The 13,674-nt window shown below is 47.3% G+C and overlaps 1 protein-coding gene across 1 annotated transcript in view; it reads right to left on the bottom strand.

Annotated features, from left to right (window-relative positions):
• Positions 1-13,674, bottom strand: part of LOC123766071 (proteoglycan-like sulfated glycoprotein papilin) — a gene marked incomplete at its 5' end in the record, with an annotated part of 493,143 nt that overhangs the window by 415,080 nt on the left and 64,389 nt on the right. The window contains 2 exon segments of the mRNA XM_069321077.1: positions 7,930-8,108; positions 8,257-8,461. Of these exon segments, the coding sequence (XP_069177178.1) occupies positions 7,930-8,108; positions 8,257-8,461 (384 nt within the window).

The raw sequence follows: 13,674 nt of genomic DNA, 5'->3' as shown, positions 1-13,674 counted from the left end.
GACTCCCGCACAACTGCTCGAGCAACCGCCAAACAACCCGGGACCCCCTCATGAACAGCCGAAGGCGGGACCACAGCCGCAGCAACACTTCTGGAGGGAAAGACAAGGAGCGGCCCAAGAGCCCTAAACAAGACCCAGCCAGGTCCGAACCCAGGACGGAAACAGATGGAACGGCCTCCAGATCACCAGGAAACCAAACCCGGTGATCTGGAAAGAATTACACTCTGGTGAGCAGACAAGCGGACCGACTGGGAGCCCACACCAGCCAGTCGTCGAGGTAGGCCAAACACCAAATTCCAAGCAGACTCAGACAGGGCACCAAGATCCGGTATAGATGCGTAAATACACCAAGTGCCAATTACAAACAAGGGAAGACAACAAAAGAAGCAAGCCTGAAGCCCCACCACCAACAGTGCCAATCCCGGAAAACTGGAGAGGAACGTGCCAAGAATTGACCTGGAGGTCCAGGGCCACTATCCAGGCACCCGGCCCCAACAGAAGCCGGACAGGAAACAACAGTCCTCCGATGAGGGCATAGAATCCAGGGCACAGATTGAAGTAGTCCAGGAGAACCGCAGATTCGCCAGATCCGTGTCTGCAATGAGCAGACGGGAACCCCAGAAGGATGGGGCGGATCGACCACGTCCAACGCACCCACTAAGATGACATGACGAAGCGCAGGGAAAGAAGCCCACCCCGCCAGCCCTGAACCCCCCCAAAGGGGAAGAAGCTGTCCGCCGCCGCCACCAGAGGCCGGAAGATAACCAAAAGCGCCCACTAACTGCGGGACCATGTGAGAGTCAACAGAGCAAGCTGCTCCCCCAGAGCCCTGTCAACAGCAAAGAGAACAAAGTCCCTTCCGAAAGAAAAAGTATACTTACACATATACACATATATTCATATATTTTATGTACATACACATACACATATGTACATATACACATACTAGTATATTTTGGTAGCAGTCTTTCCTATAGACATAAATTATTAAAACTCTGCCCGAAACGCTGTGCGTACTAGTGGCTTTACAAGAATGTAAATACTGTACTATCCAATGTATTCTCACAAACCCAATGTACCTTCTTGTATATATATAAATAAATAAATAAATAAATAAATAAATAAATAAATAAATAAATAAGTAAATATGACCGAAAAAGTAAGAGTAATAATTCTAACACAAATTTTCTTAATATTTCTTATGTTTCTTTTCACTGTTGATGGTAATTGAAAAATCAATTCTCCAAAATTCATTTTTATTTCTAGTCTGACGCGACACTTTAACGCGTTTCGTAATAACTTATTACATTCTCAAAGACTTTTAGTTTACACACACAACTATAACCTGCAAACACTAAATAGAGTTCTTACTCCGCTATGATTTAAACAGCTTTCATTTTATACCCGTATTTTGGGTGAGGTGATATGTTACAATCAGTTTTGATGAGGTGAACAAAACTTTCAACACAGGACAGAACACGAAACAATGGGTATTCATTGGATAAATTGAAGGTAAGGATGGAAGTAACTGCAAAGAGCCTATTGGCCCATATTTCCTGATGCTTCAATATTGGAGCAAAGTCTTGAAGTGGGTAGAATATAGTTGTGCATTAATTGGCTGTTGATTGCTGGTAATTACCTAAGTGTAGTTACAGGATGAGAGCTACGCTCGTGGTGTCCCGTCTTCCCAGCACTCTTTGTCATATAACGCTTTGAAACTACTGACGGTCTTGGCCTCCACCACCTTCTCACTTAACTTGTTCCAACCGTCTACCACTCTATTTGCGAAGGTGAATTTTCTTATATTTCTTCGGCATCTGTGTTTAGCTAGTTTAAATCTATGACCTCTTGTTCTTGAAATTCCAGGTCTCAGGAAGTCTTCCCTGTCGATTTTATCAATTCCTGTAACTATTTTGTATGTAGTGATCATATCACCTCTTTTTCTTCTGTCTTCTAGTTTTGGCATATTTAATGCTTCTAACCTCTCCTCGTAGCTCTTGCCCTTCAGTTCTGGGAGCCACTTAGTAGCATGTCTTTGCACCTTTTCCAGTTTGTTGATGTGCTTCTTAAGATATGGGCACCACACAACAGCTGCATATTCTAGCTTTGGCCTAACAAAAGTCATGAACAATTTCTTTAGTATATCGCCATCCATGTATTTAAATGCAATTCTGAAGTTAGAAAGCATAGCATAGGCTCCTTGCACAATATTCTTTATGTGGTCCTCAGGTGATAGTTTTCTATCTAGAACCACTCCTAGATCTCTTTCTTTATCAGAATTCTTTAAAGATTTCTCACATAATATATAGGTTGTGTGGGGTCTATGTTCTCCTATTCCACATTCCATAACATGACATTTATTAACATTAAATTCCATTTGCCAAGTGGTGCTCCATATACTTATTTTGTCCAGGTCTTCTTGAAGGGCATGACAGTCATCTAAATTTCTTATCCTTCCTATTATCTTAGCATCATCAGCAAACATGTTCATATAATTCTGTATACCAACTGGTAGATCATTTATGTACACAATAAACATCACTGGTGCAAGAACTGAACCCTGTGGTACTCCACTTGTGACATTTCTCCATTCTGATACATTGCCTCTGATTACTGCCCTCATTTTTCTATCAGTCAGAAAATTTTTCATCCATGATAGAAGCTTACCTGTCACCCCTCCAATATTTTCCAGTTTCCAGAACAACCTCTTATGTGGACCTCTGTCGAAAGCCTTTTTTAGGTCCAGATAGATGCAGTCAACCCAACCATCTCTTTCCTGTAATATCTCTGTGGCTCGATCATAGAAACTGAGTAAATTCGATACACAGGATCTTCCAGATCGAAAACCATACTGTCTGTCTGATATTATATCATTTCTCTCTAGGTGTTCTACCCATTTAGTTTTGATTAGTTTTTCCAATACTTTCACTATTACACTTGTCAATGATACAGGTCTATAATTGAGGGGGTCTTCCCTGCTGCCACTTTTGTAGATTGGAACTATGTTAGCCTGTTTCCACCCGTCTGCTACGATTCCTGTACACAGGGATGCCTGAAAGATCAGGTGAAGTGGAATGCTGAGCTCAGATGCACATTCTCTCAGAACCCATGGTGAAACGCCATCTGGGCCAGCTGCTTTGTTCTTACCGAGCTCCTTGAGCATTTTTTCCACTTCGTCTCTAGACACCTCTATGTGTTCTATGTTGTTCTCTGGAATTCTTATTGTATCTGGTTCCCTAAAGATTTCATTTTGTAAAAACACACTTTGGAACTTTTCGTTTAGTGTTTCACACATTTCCTTTTCATCTTCCGTGAATCTATTTCCCATTTTCAACCTCTGAATATTATCCTTTACCTGCAATTTGTTGTTTATGAATTTATAGAATAGACCTGGTTCTGTTTAACATTTGTCCGCAATCCCTTTTTCAAAATTTCTTTCTGCCTCTCTCCTCACTGCCGTGTAGTTGTTTCTCGCATCTTTGTATCGCTGGTATGTTTGGGGGTTCGGCCTCTTCCTGTATTGATTCCATTTTTGTGTCTTTCGGTCTCTAGCCCTCTCACAATTTCTATTGAACCAATCCTGTTTCCTAGTTCTGCATCTCTGTTTTGGTATAAATTTTTTTGTGCCTTTATCATATATTTCACAAAACTTGCCATACATCTCATTCACTTCCTTGCCTAGCATCAAGTCTGTCCAATTATACTCACTAAAAAAATTTCTAAGGTCACCATAATGTCCTCTCCTGAAGTCTGGTTTTTCAACTGCTTCAACCTCCTTATTTTCTTCCAGCTTATAACGCATTGCATACTTTATTCCCAAAAAGACATGGTCACTTTTACCCAAGGGAGGAAGGTACTGAATGTCAAATATCTCTTCCTCCTTCCTGGTAAATATCAAATCTAGCATGGAGGGAACGTCCCCTTCCCTCATCCTCGTAGCTTGTTTAACATGTTGATACAAGAATGTTTCCAGGATGAGGTCTACAAATTTACAGGTCCAAAAATCTTCTGTTTTAGCTTCATATGCTTCCCAGTCTATGGATTTCAAGTTGAAGTCACCGACTATCAACAGTCGTGATCTATCGTTATCCGCTCTCGCTATAATCTCTCTCATTATTGTTATAAGACCTTCACGTTTACTATCTAGCTCCTCCTTTGACCATGTGCTGCTTGGCGGTGGACTATATGCATTTATCATCATTAGTTTATCATCCTCATAGCAGATCTCTAGTGCTATTATGTCAACTTCTTGGTGTTGACTTCATGATGTGTAGTGCCTCGCAGATGTCTAGCCGCCTGTTATCGCTGTATCTATCGATGATTTCTGTGTTGTTTGCTAAGATTTCTCTGGTGATGGTCTGGTTGTGGGAAGAGATTATATGTTCCTTAATGGAGCCCTGTTGCTTATGCATCGTTAATCGTCTGGAAAGAGATGTTGTTGTCTTGCCTATATACTGAGTTCTTTGAGGCTTACAGTCCCCAAGTGGGCATTTGAAGGCATAGACGACGTTGGTCTCTTTTAAAGCGTTCTGCTTTGTGTCTGGAGAGTTTCTCATGAGTAGGTTGGCCGTTTTTTTGGTTTTATAGTAAATCATCAGTTGTATCTTCTGATTTTTGTCTGTAGGGATAACGTTTTTATTAACAATATCTTTCAGGACCCTTTCCTCCGTTTTATGAGCTGTGGAAAAGAAGTTCCTGTAAAATAGTCTAATAGGGGGTATAGGTGTTGTGTTAGTTCTCTCTTCAGAGGTTGCATGGCGTTTCACCTTCCTTCTTATGATGTCTTCAACAAAACCATTGGAGAAGCCGTTGTTGACTAGGACCTGCCTTACCCTACAGAGTTCTTCATCGACTTGCTTCCAATCTGAGCTGTGGCTGAGAGCACGGTCGACATAACCATTAACAACACTCCTCTTGTACCTGTCTGGGCAGTGTAGACAGGACAGAGCCCAATAGGCTCAGGAACCTGTACACCTGTTGATGGTTGAGAGGCGGGACCAAAGAGCCAGAGCTCAACCCCCGCAAGCACAACTAGGTGAGTACATACATTGTAAAAGAAAAATATACAAGTCGCCGACTAGTGGGCAGAGAGCACCACGCCGGCCAGGCAAAGAAGGCACAAAACTGCATCAAAAGGCCCACCTCGACAGCAAAACCTCAAAGTCCCAGCACGACCACAACATGTGCCAAGACCCAAAAAGATCAGTCTGCAAGCCAGGAAGACCCCGGAACCCCAGAAGGCAGAACCGGGTCACACGAGGAAACAAAGTCCCCTGAACCCATAAAAGGGGGCCCAAGAGGAAGAAACCTCTGGAACGAAACCAAAGAACCCAAAGGAACCCAGAATCGAACCAGGGGGAGCCCAAACCACCACATTTTGCTGGCGGAGAACACTACAGAAAGCCAAAGCACAGCCCCCCTGACAGAACCCCCTGGGAAAACAGTCATAACAGACCGAAAACCGAGGGACGAGGTGTGGGAGCAAGCATACCAGCCAGGGACACTGTGCCCAAACCCAAAGGCCCAGACCCAAAACAGACAAAAATGGAAAACCTGGTGCAAAATCAACACCCAAACGTTCCCAGAGGAACAGGCAACGGGCAGAAAACACCAGCAAAGCAAAGAAACGACAACAGGAGAATAAAAAAACCCTGAAAAAAGTTGAAAACTCACCCGAGACGCTCACTTGCACACCCAGTCGCATGTAAACAAACCGCAACGCCGCCCTAGTGGCAACGCTGGGAAACCGGCAGACGAAAATGGCCGCCAGCAGGGGCTGTGACTGATGCTAAATATAAAAAAACACGCCAGTAAAAGGAGGAAGCAAGCAGACTGGATGGGCGAAAAACGCTGCCCAACAGCAGAAAACCCAGGCAGGGGCAAACCGCCCCAGAACTGCTAGCAGGCATCCCCCACAGCCCCGGAAACCAATAACAGAGGCCCCGGGGCAGAGCCGTCCTCCAAGCCCTCCGCCCTTAAAGAAAAACAAGAGTCAATGGGAAAGGCAGCAAGAAAGGGCCGCTGGTAAGACCCAGAAGCCTTGGCAGGAGAAACAGGCTCGAAAACCTCCGTCCCCCAACCCGAGTGGGGCAACCCCCGAAAACCGCCCGAGTCTCTGCCCCAACTAAACCCCGCCCCAACCCCGAAACCCACAGACAGACCGAAGCCGGGAACAGGGAGGGAAAGGGGCGAACAGCACCTAACCAAACGGGGCGGCCTCGGGGCATCTGAGTGGGAAACCAACCTAGCGTGTTGCAGCAACCTAACCTAGCTTACAACACGGATGCTGCCTGTACTCTGAACAGTAATAACATCAGGAGAGTACTGGAGAACAAGCAGAGAATCTCTCGCAAGACTCTTGGTCAAGGTATCAGTGACCCAACAGGCAGCATGACGGAGGTAAAAATGGCGACTGTCACCCGGAGACAAGGGCACAGCAACCAACAATCCCGTACAAGACGGGTTGGAACCCGGAAGACACATTCAATGGTCCCCCGAGCCCAGACAGTGGTTTCCAGGGCCCGAAGGGGTAACAACTACGGGAAACCCGGGCAAGGTGTTGCTAACCGGTTGAGAAACCCAAACATAACAAGAGGGTAGAGGATAGCACTGAAAACCCCTGCGACGTGTACAATCACGGGGGCCTAGCAGAGGGCCGCCAAACACTACCAGTGGAACTATAGCCACACTAGGCAAACCCCCCAACAGGCATGAAAATAAAAACAATAGAAAAACCCCGCAAAAGTACACCGTCTCCAGAAGCAACAGGAACCGGCCTCCGCTTAGGTGGCAGGCTGTGCAACACCTTGACGCCCTAACCAGCACAATACCAATCCCTACCCAGGGCCAAACAAGGGCCCCAAGCCCCAGCTGGCCCCAAGGGCGAGGCAAATGCCGAGCAGCAAGAACCTCTACGGGAATGGTTCCCAAACGCCCCAGGGAAGATACCCCTGTTATGCAAGGGCAGTACTCACAGGGCTCACAAGGGTGCTTAGGGAAGTCAGCCACTAAGCACATGCAGCCCTGGCACTGATGAGATACTCCTGGCCACAGCACAACACAACACACGGCAGTGAATGCCACACAAGGCAAACACCGCCTAGGAAACTGAAGCCAGAGAAGTGTCTATCCCGGTGCATATTAGCGAACGAACTGAAGCTTGGCAGCCGGCGCGGTAGGTCTAGGGCTCCCCCCTCCCCCTCTCGGGGTGGGGAGGGCTGCGCGGATGATCGGCGCGGCAGTAAAGTGTGATGTTTGCTTGTTTGCTTGTTTCCTTGTGATTGTAGGGAGTTTCTACCTCTCTGTTCGGTTTTTGGTTTAGTTTTTTAGTTTTTACCATGTGGGGTTTGTTTTGTTATGCCTACCTTTCTGGGTGCCTAACCCCGGTCGATGGCAGATAAGGAAAACCCCAACCACAAAGGGGTTTTCCAGGGCCATTGCTCCCTGAAACCTCTCTGAAGGGGCCAGGTTCTGGCGCTGGTCCCTGGTAGGTCTGAACTCCTTAGCTAATGTCCCAGTCTAATATAACATACATTAGCCCGATAAGCTCCAGGGAGCCGTAGGGGCTCCCTACAGAAAGACCCTTTTTTTTCTAGTACATAGGTTCAAACCCTCATCAAGGCTCTTGTGGATTTGTTCATTGATATACAATGTTAATATGATTTCTCTGTGTAATAATAATAATAATAATAATAATAATAATAATAATAATAATAATAATAATAATAATAATAATAATTTATTCATAATAATTTTCTTACAAAGAACAAGAGAGGTATTGTTATAAGTAGATGGGACACTCAAAATGAAGCCACTACTATGCAATGATATCACTAACTTTTGGACTCTTTGCAAAATATGTTTTCAGAACTATGTCCTCTTTTGTTTTGTATTTCAATATACAGTATATTCAATAAGTCTGTCACTTACCACAATGAAGAGGGGTTCTGTTGTTGGTCCAAGAGCACGCAGAACCTCAGGAGCAAAGATTCCAACGCCATCAGCTTTCCTTTCATAATGGAAGGTGGTGCCAGCAAATTTCCTTGCTCTTGGGAAATCAATTCTCCAATTTCCATTAAGGAAAAAGAAGCCAGTCATGTTTCTGACAGCTGTAAAATCATACAGATGTTAATTATTTGGAGTGAGATGAACATATTTATCAGCAAAACTTGATTTTGGTGTCATTTATTCACTAATTAAATTTTTTATTTACACAGGTTACATCTGAGAACTGATCAATTCTCTTTAGTGACTTACCTAAATAATTATTAGAGGCCCTCACTTCTTCTACATAAATATTAGTAGCACCAGCAGGAATTAGGACAATATCATTATATCCAACAGTTAGTGTCTTCTGCATGAAATCCCCTGTGATTGTGTTACATGTTGACCCATCACCATTACAAACTCTGCACTTGTCCTCCTTATTTGATGATCCCAAAATTAGGTCACATCCTACTTGCTGTAAAGGAAATGGAGGATTAAATACATATGAACATTTATACAGTATAATACAGTACTACATTCATAAAGTAAAACTAGCCTAATTTTATAGTGTAGCATGCATACCACATTAATTAATCATCACAGTAATACAGTAATGTGCTAGTTACTTACCAACATAATCACCAATGACATTTGCAATCATATACACTAACCATTAATGACATCTGTAATTACATTAATACATGTTCCCTAATGTTTCCAAGAATCTCTTAGGAAAGCAAAAAAAAAACAGAAAGTTTCCCATCAGGCCAAATGATGATCAACTTGTTAGAAGCAAACTGTGTCGAACACAAGTTCAGGTGAATCATTAGTGTGAGCCGATCAGGAATGAAGCCTCATCATTCTAACTCCAATAGTGGTTCAGTGACAAACACAAGATATACCGATGCCATCGAGATTCAAAAGCATATGATGTTACATTCAACCAGTCTAGTTCCAACTCACAAACTAGACACTACAGCTTTGCTATAGAGCAGGTGGCCAATTCCAGCCTTATTCGAGCTATGAGCTCTCATCTCGTATTCAAGCTCTCCTATCCTGCCCTTGTTTGAGCTCTATGCTCTCATCCTCCTTCGCTTTGCTCAAGCTCAGTTCTTGGCTCCAGGCCTAACACAAGCTCTCCATCTCTGGCCATCATCAGCACTACTGTACATTCTACCTGACTGACAGCAGCATGTAACAAGCATTCTTGTCTTAACCTATCACTACTCATACATTTCTAACATCCGACTGATGTGACCAAGACTGTATTAAACAAACAAAAAACTACCATACTCTTTAAATGTTGTCACCCAAAATTGTATATTGTACATTACAATAGAAAAAATACAAAAAAACAAATACAGTATTATCCTACATTTACACTGTCAAAAAACCAGCGTTGAATGTAATGAAACGCCATTTTCTGGGTGAGTCCCGGAGGTTCCCCGGAGCTATCCCAGGCTGATATGCTAATGTCAGACTTTGGCATTAGTCATGTGTATGGAGTTCTTAGGCTTACCGGGGACCACGGCCAGAACCGGGCCCCCTCAGAGAGGCAAGGGAAGCAATGGCCTATAGAAGCCCCCGTGTGGTTGGAAGCATTCTATGTCTGCCATCGACCGGAACAGGCACCCAGAAAGGTAAGCGCCTCAAAACAAACCCCTATTCTGGTTAAAATTGCTACCAAAAGCCGAACTAGTGGAAAGAACTCCCCAAACGAAAACAAGCAAACTAGTGTGACGTCACACACCGCCGCGCCGCTGTCTGCGCAGCTCCCCCCTCCCCGGGAGGGGGAAGGGGGAGCCCCGGACCTACCGCGCCGGCTGCCAAGCTCCAGTTCGGAAGCTAAGCTTCAACCAATGCGAAAAAACCACCGACCGGTGGGAGGGAGGGTTGCCAGGGAGCCTCCGGGGCTCACCCAGAAAATGGCGTTTCATTACATTCAACGCTGGTTTTCTGTGGGGAGCCCCTACGGCTCCCTGGAGCTTCATACCCAAAGAGAAGGAAAAGAAAGGGCTAACCCGAAAGGTGGCCGCCACAAACTCTGCAACGCAAAGCCAAGACAACCGGTCGCAAACCTATGACCCAAGGCAACAAGAATGCCCAAGAGCAGACGCGCATAAGGATGGGCGGCCAAGAACCTGTGCGACCCACAAATCCCTGCGCCCAAATTGAGCCCGAGATGTCACCAACACAGCAGCAAAAGCTGCAAACGTCTGAACAGCATGGGCGCAAAGACAGACCGCAGGCGGGAAGAATGAAAACACTGCGGACGACCTGGGAGACCCGAGCCCTGAAAACAGGGAACGAAGGAACCGGATCAACCACAGCGCATCCCCAGACACGGTACGCCGGCAACAGCAAAAAGCACAACCGGACAACACAGGACGCACCCCCCGGCCAAACCAATCAAGTACCAATACCCCAAGAACCCCTCCGGAAAGCTGCCGTCTCTACCGTCGTCAGGACAGAGAATGGCTGCACACCTATAAAGCTACCACCAGTACCAAAGAGCAGGAAACTGAACCAAAGGGGCTACCACAAACTGAGGGGAAGATAAGAAGGCACCCTGAACAAGGACCAGGATGGCTCAGGCGACGCATGAGCAGGTCGGAGGGGAAGCAAACCACGAGAAAATGTATGAAACGTCAAACTGTCGCCAAGACGAAGCTCGCAGATGGGACACCGTCAACAAAGCCACCTGAACACCATAGAGATGGTGATACCCGCGTCAAAAGACCAGACGCGAAGAGCCAAGGAGAAGGCCGAACCAGTCACGGACAGGACCGATTCGGCCTGCTGAAAGAGGCGGAGCCTCAGGAAAAACGCCCCGGGTACGGACACCTATCAAGCAGCTTCTGAAAAGAAGGCCGGGCCGGCCACCACGGAACCATAAGGACTGCTCTCGTGGGAAAGTGCTGCAACCAAGCCAGAATCCGAAGCAACAGCTGGACTGGGAGAAGAGGAACAGGTACCCCCCACCTCGACCAGTCCTGCCGAAAGCATCCACCGTGAAGTCCTCGCAGGTGGGAAAGGGCGCCACAAAATGGGCGACGCCTAGACCACGCTGACCCAAAGACGTCCATGGCCAGGAGTCCATACGCCCGACAAAGCCAACAAAACGAATCGGCGATGATTCGGACACCCCGATTCGGACAGACGACCCCGGACACAAACCTCACGGTTAGCCAAACCCCTGTGGTTCCGGCAAGAACCACCAGAGAACAGTCCGAATAGAGCTGAATGGTAGAGTACCTAGTGACCCAAACCCTCCGAAGCGCAAACCAGACAGCCATAAACACCCGAACCGGGCTGTGAGCCCGACGGACAGACAGACTCCATCAACCTCGGCCGACCTGGTGAGCACTGGTCACAAAGCCCCAGCCGAGAGACGACCCATCCGTGAACACATCGAGCGAAGGCTCGGGGAGGTGCCAAGGCACAGAACCCCGAAAACCCCAAAGAGGAAGCTGGTGACGCAGCACCAACACAAGATCCCCGAAGGAACCCGATGAATGCAAGAGGCGGAAGGGGAGTCTCCGCAGGAACCAACAGACGCCGTAGCCAAACCCGACTCCACGGGCAGACAAGCACCCCGAAGTGCAGACTCCCGCACAACCGCTCAAGCAACCGCTGAGCAACCCGAGACCCCCTCCTGAACAGCCGAAGGCGGGACCACAGCCGCAGTAACACTTCTGGAGGGAAGACAATGAGGGGCCCAAGAGCCTTAAACAAGGACCAGGTCCGAACCCGAGACGGAAACAGATGGAAAAACCTCCAGATCACCAGGACACCAAACCCGGTGATCTGGAAAGAACCATCCCCTGGCGAGCAGACAAGCGGACTGACTGGGAGCCCACACCAGCCAGGCGTCGAGGTAGGCCAGACAACGAATCCCAAGCAGACTCAGACAGGGCACTAAGATCCGGTAAAGATGCAAAAAGTATACAAAGTGCCCATTACAAAATAGGGAAGGCAATAAAAACAGCAAACCTGAAGCCCCACCACCAACCGAGCTAGTCCCAGAAAAACTGGAGAGGAACGTGCCAAGAAGTGACCTGGAGGTCCAGGGCCACCATCCATGCACCCGGCCCCAACAGAATCCGAACAGGAGACAACAGTCCTCCGAGGAGGGCATAGGATCCATGGCGCAGACTGAAGAAGTCCAGAAGAACTGCAGACGGGAAAAGCTCATGACTGCAAAGAGCAGACAGGAACCCCAGAAGGATGGGGCGGATCGACCACGTCCCACGCACCCACGAAGAGGAAATGATGAAGCGCAAGGGAAGAAGCCCACCCCCCAGCTCAGAACCCCCCCAAGGGGAAGAAGCCGTCCTCCGATGCCAGCAGAAGCCGGAAGACAACCCACAACGCACACCAATAGTGGGACCACGCGAGAGGCAACAGAGCAAGCTGCTCCCCCAGCGCCCAGTCAATAGAGAAGGGAACAGAACCCCTTCCGAAAGAAAAAGTACACTACCTAAGTCATGAGGAGAGAATACGGGAATGAAACCACACTTCGCTGGAAGACGAAGAGTGAGGGGGAGACCTGATCACCACATTCAAGATACCCAAGGGAATCGACAGGGTTGATAAGGACAGGTTATGTAACACAAGGGGCACACACACTAGGGGACACAGGAGGAAACTGAGTACCCAAAAGAGCCACAGAGATAGAATTTTTTTTTTTTTTTTTTATTTTTTTAGTGTTAGAATGGTAACGGGAAAGCACTAGAAAGTAATGTGGTGACTCCACACACAAGTAACAAGGCTGACCCCCATACAATGTCACATGTAGACATGATAGAGCCCAATAGGCACAGGAACCGATACACCTGTTGATAGACGGTCGAGAGGCGGGACCAAAGAGCCAGAGCTCAACCCCCGCAAGCACAACTAGGTGAGGACATATATTGTAAAAGTACAAGTCGCCGACTAGTGGGCAGAGAGCACCACGCCGGCCAGGCAAAGAAGGCACAAAACTGCATCAAAAGGCCCACCTCGACAGCAAAACCGCAAAGTCCCAGCACAACCACAACATGTGCCAAGACCCAAAAAGATCAGTCTGCAAGCCAGGAAGACCCCGGAACCCCAGAAGGCAGAACCGGGTCACACGAGGAAACAAAGTCCCCTGAACCCACAAAAGGGGGCCCAAGAGGAAGAAACCTCTGGAACGAAACCAAGGAACCCAAAGGAACCCAGAATCGAACCAGGGGGAGCCCAAACCACCACATTTGCCAGCGGAGAACACCACTGAAAGGCAAAGCACAGCCCCCAGCAGAACCCCCTGGGAAAACGGTCCCAACAGACCGAAAACTGAGGGACAAGGTGTGGGAGCAAGCATACCAGCCAGGGGCACTGAGCCTAAACCCAAAGGCTCAGACCCAAAACAGAAAATTTGGAAAAACCCGTTGTAAAATCAACACCAAAACGTTCCCAGATTCACAGGCAACGGCAAGAAAACACCAGAAAAACAAAGAAACGATAATAGGAGAACAAAAACCCTGAAAAAAAATTAAAAACTCACCCGAGACGCTCGCTCGCACACCCAGACGCATGTAAACAAACCGCAACGCCGCCCTGTGGCCACGCCGTGAAACCGGCAGACGAAAATGGCCGCCAGCAGGCGCTGTGACTGACGCCAAATACACAAAAACAGGCCAGCAAATGTGGGAAGCTAGCAGACTG

This window comes from Procambarus clarkii, chromosome 9 (genome assembly GCF_040958095.1).
Source record: "Procambarus clarkii isolate CNS0578487 chromosome 9, FALCON_Pclarkii_2.0, whole genome shotgun sequence".
Lineage (NCBI taxonomy): Eukaryota > Metazoa > Arthropoda > Malacostraca > Decapoda > Cambaridae > Procambarus > Procambarus clarkii.
Note: the sequence above shows the minus strand (reverse complement) of the source record. Positions and strands in the feature narration are given on the sequence as shown.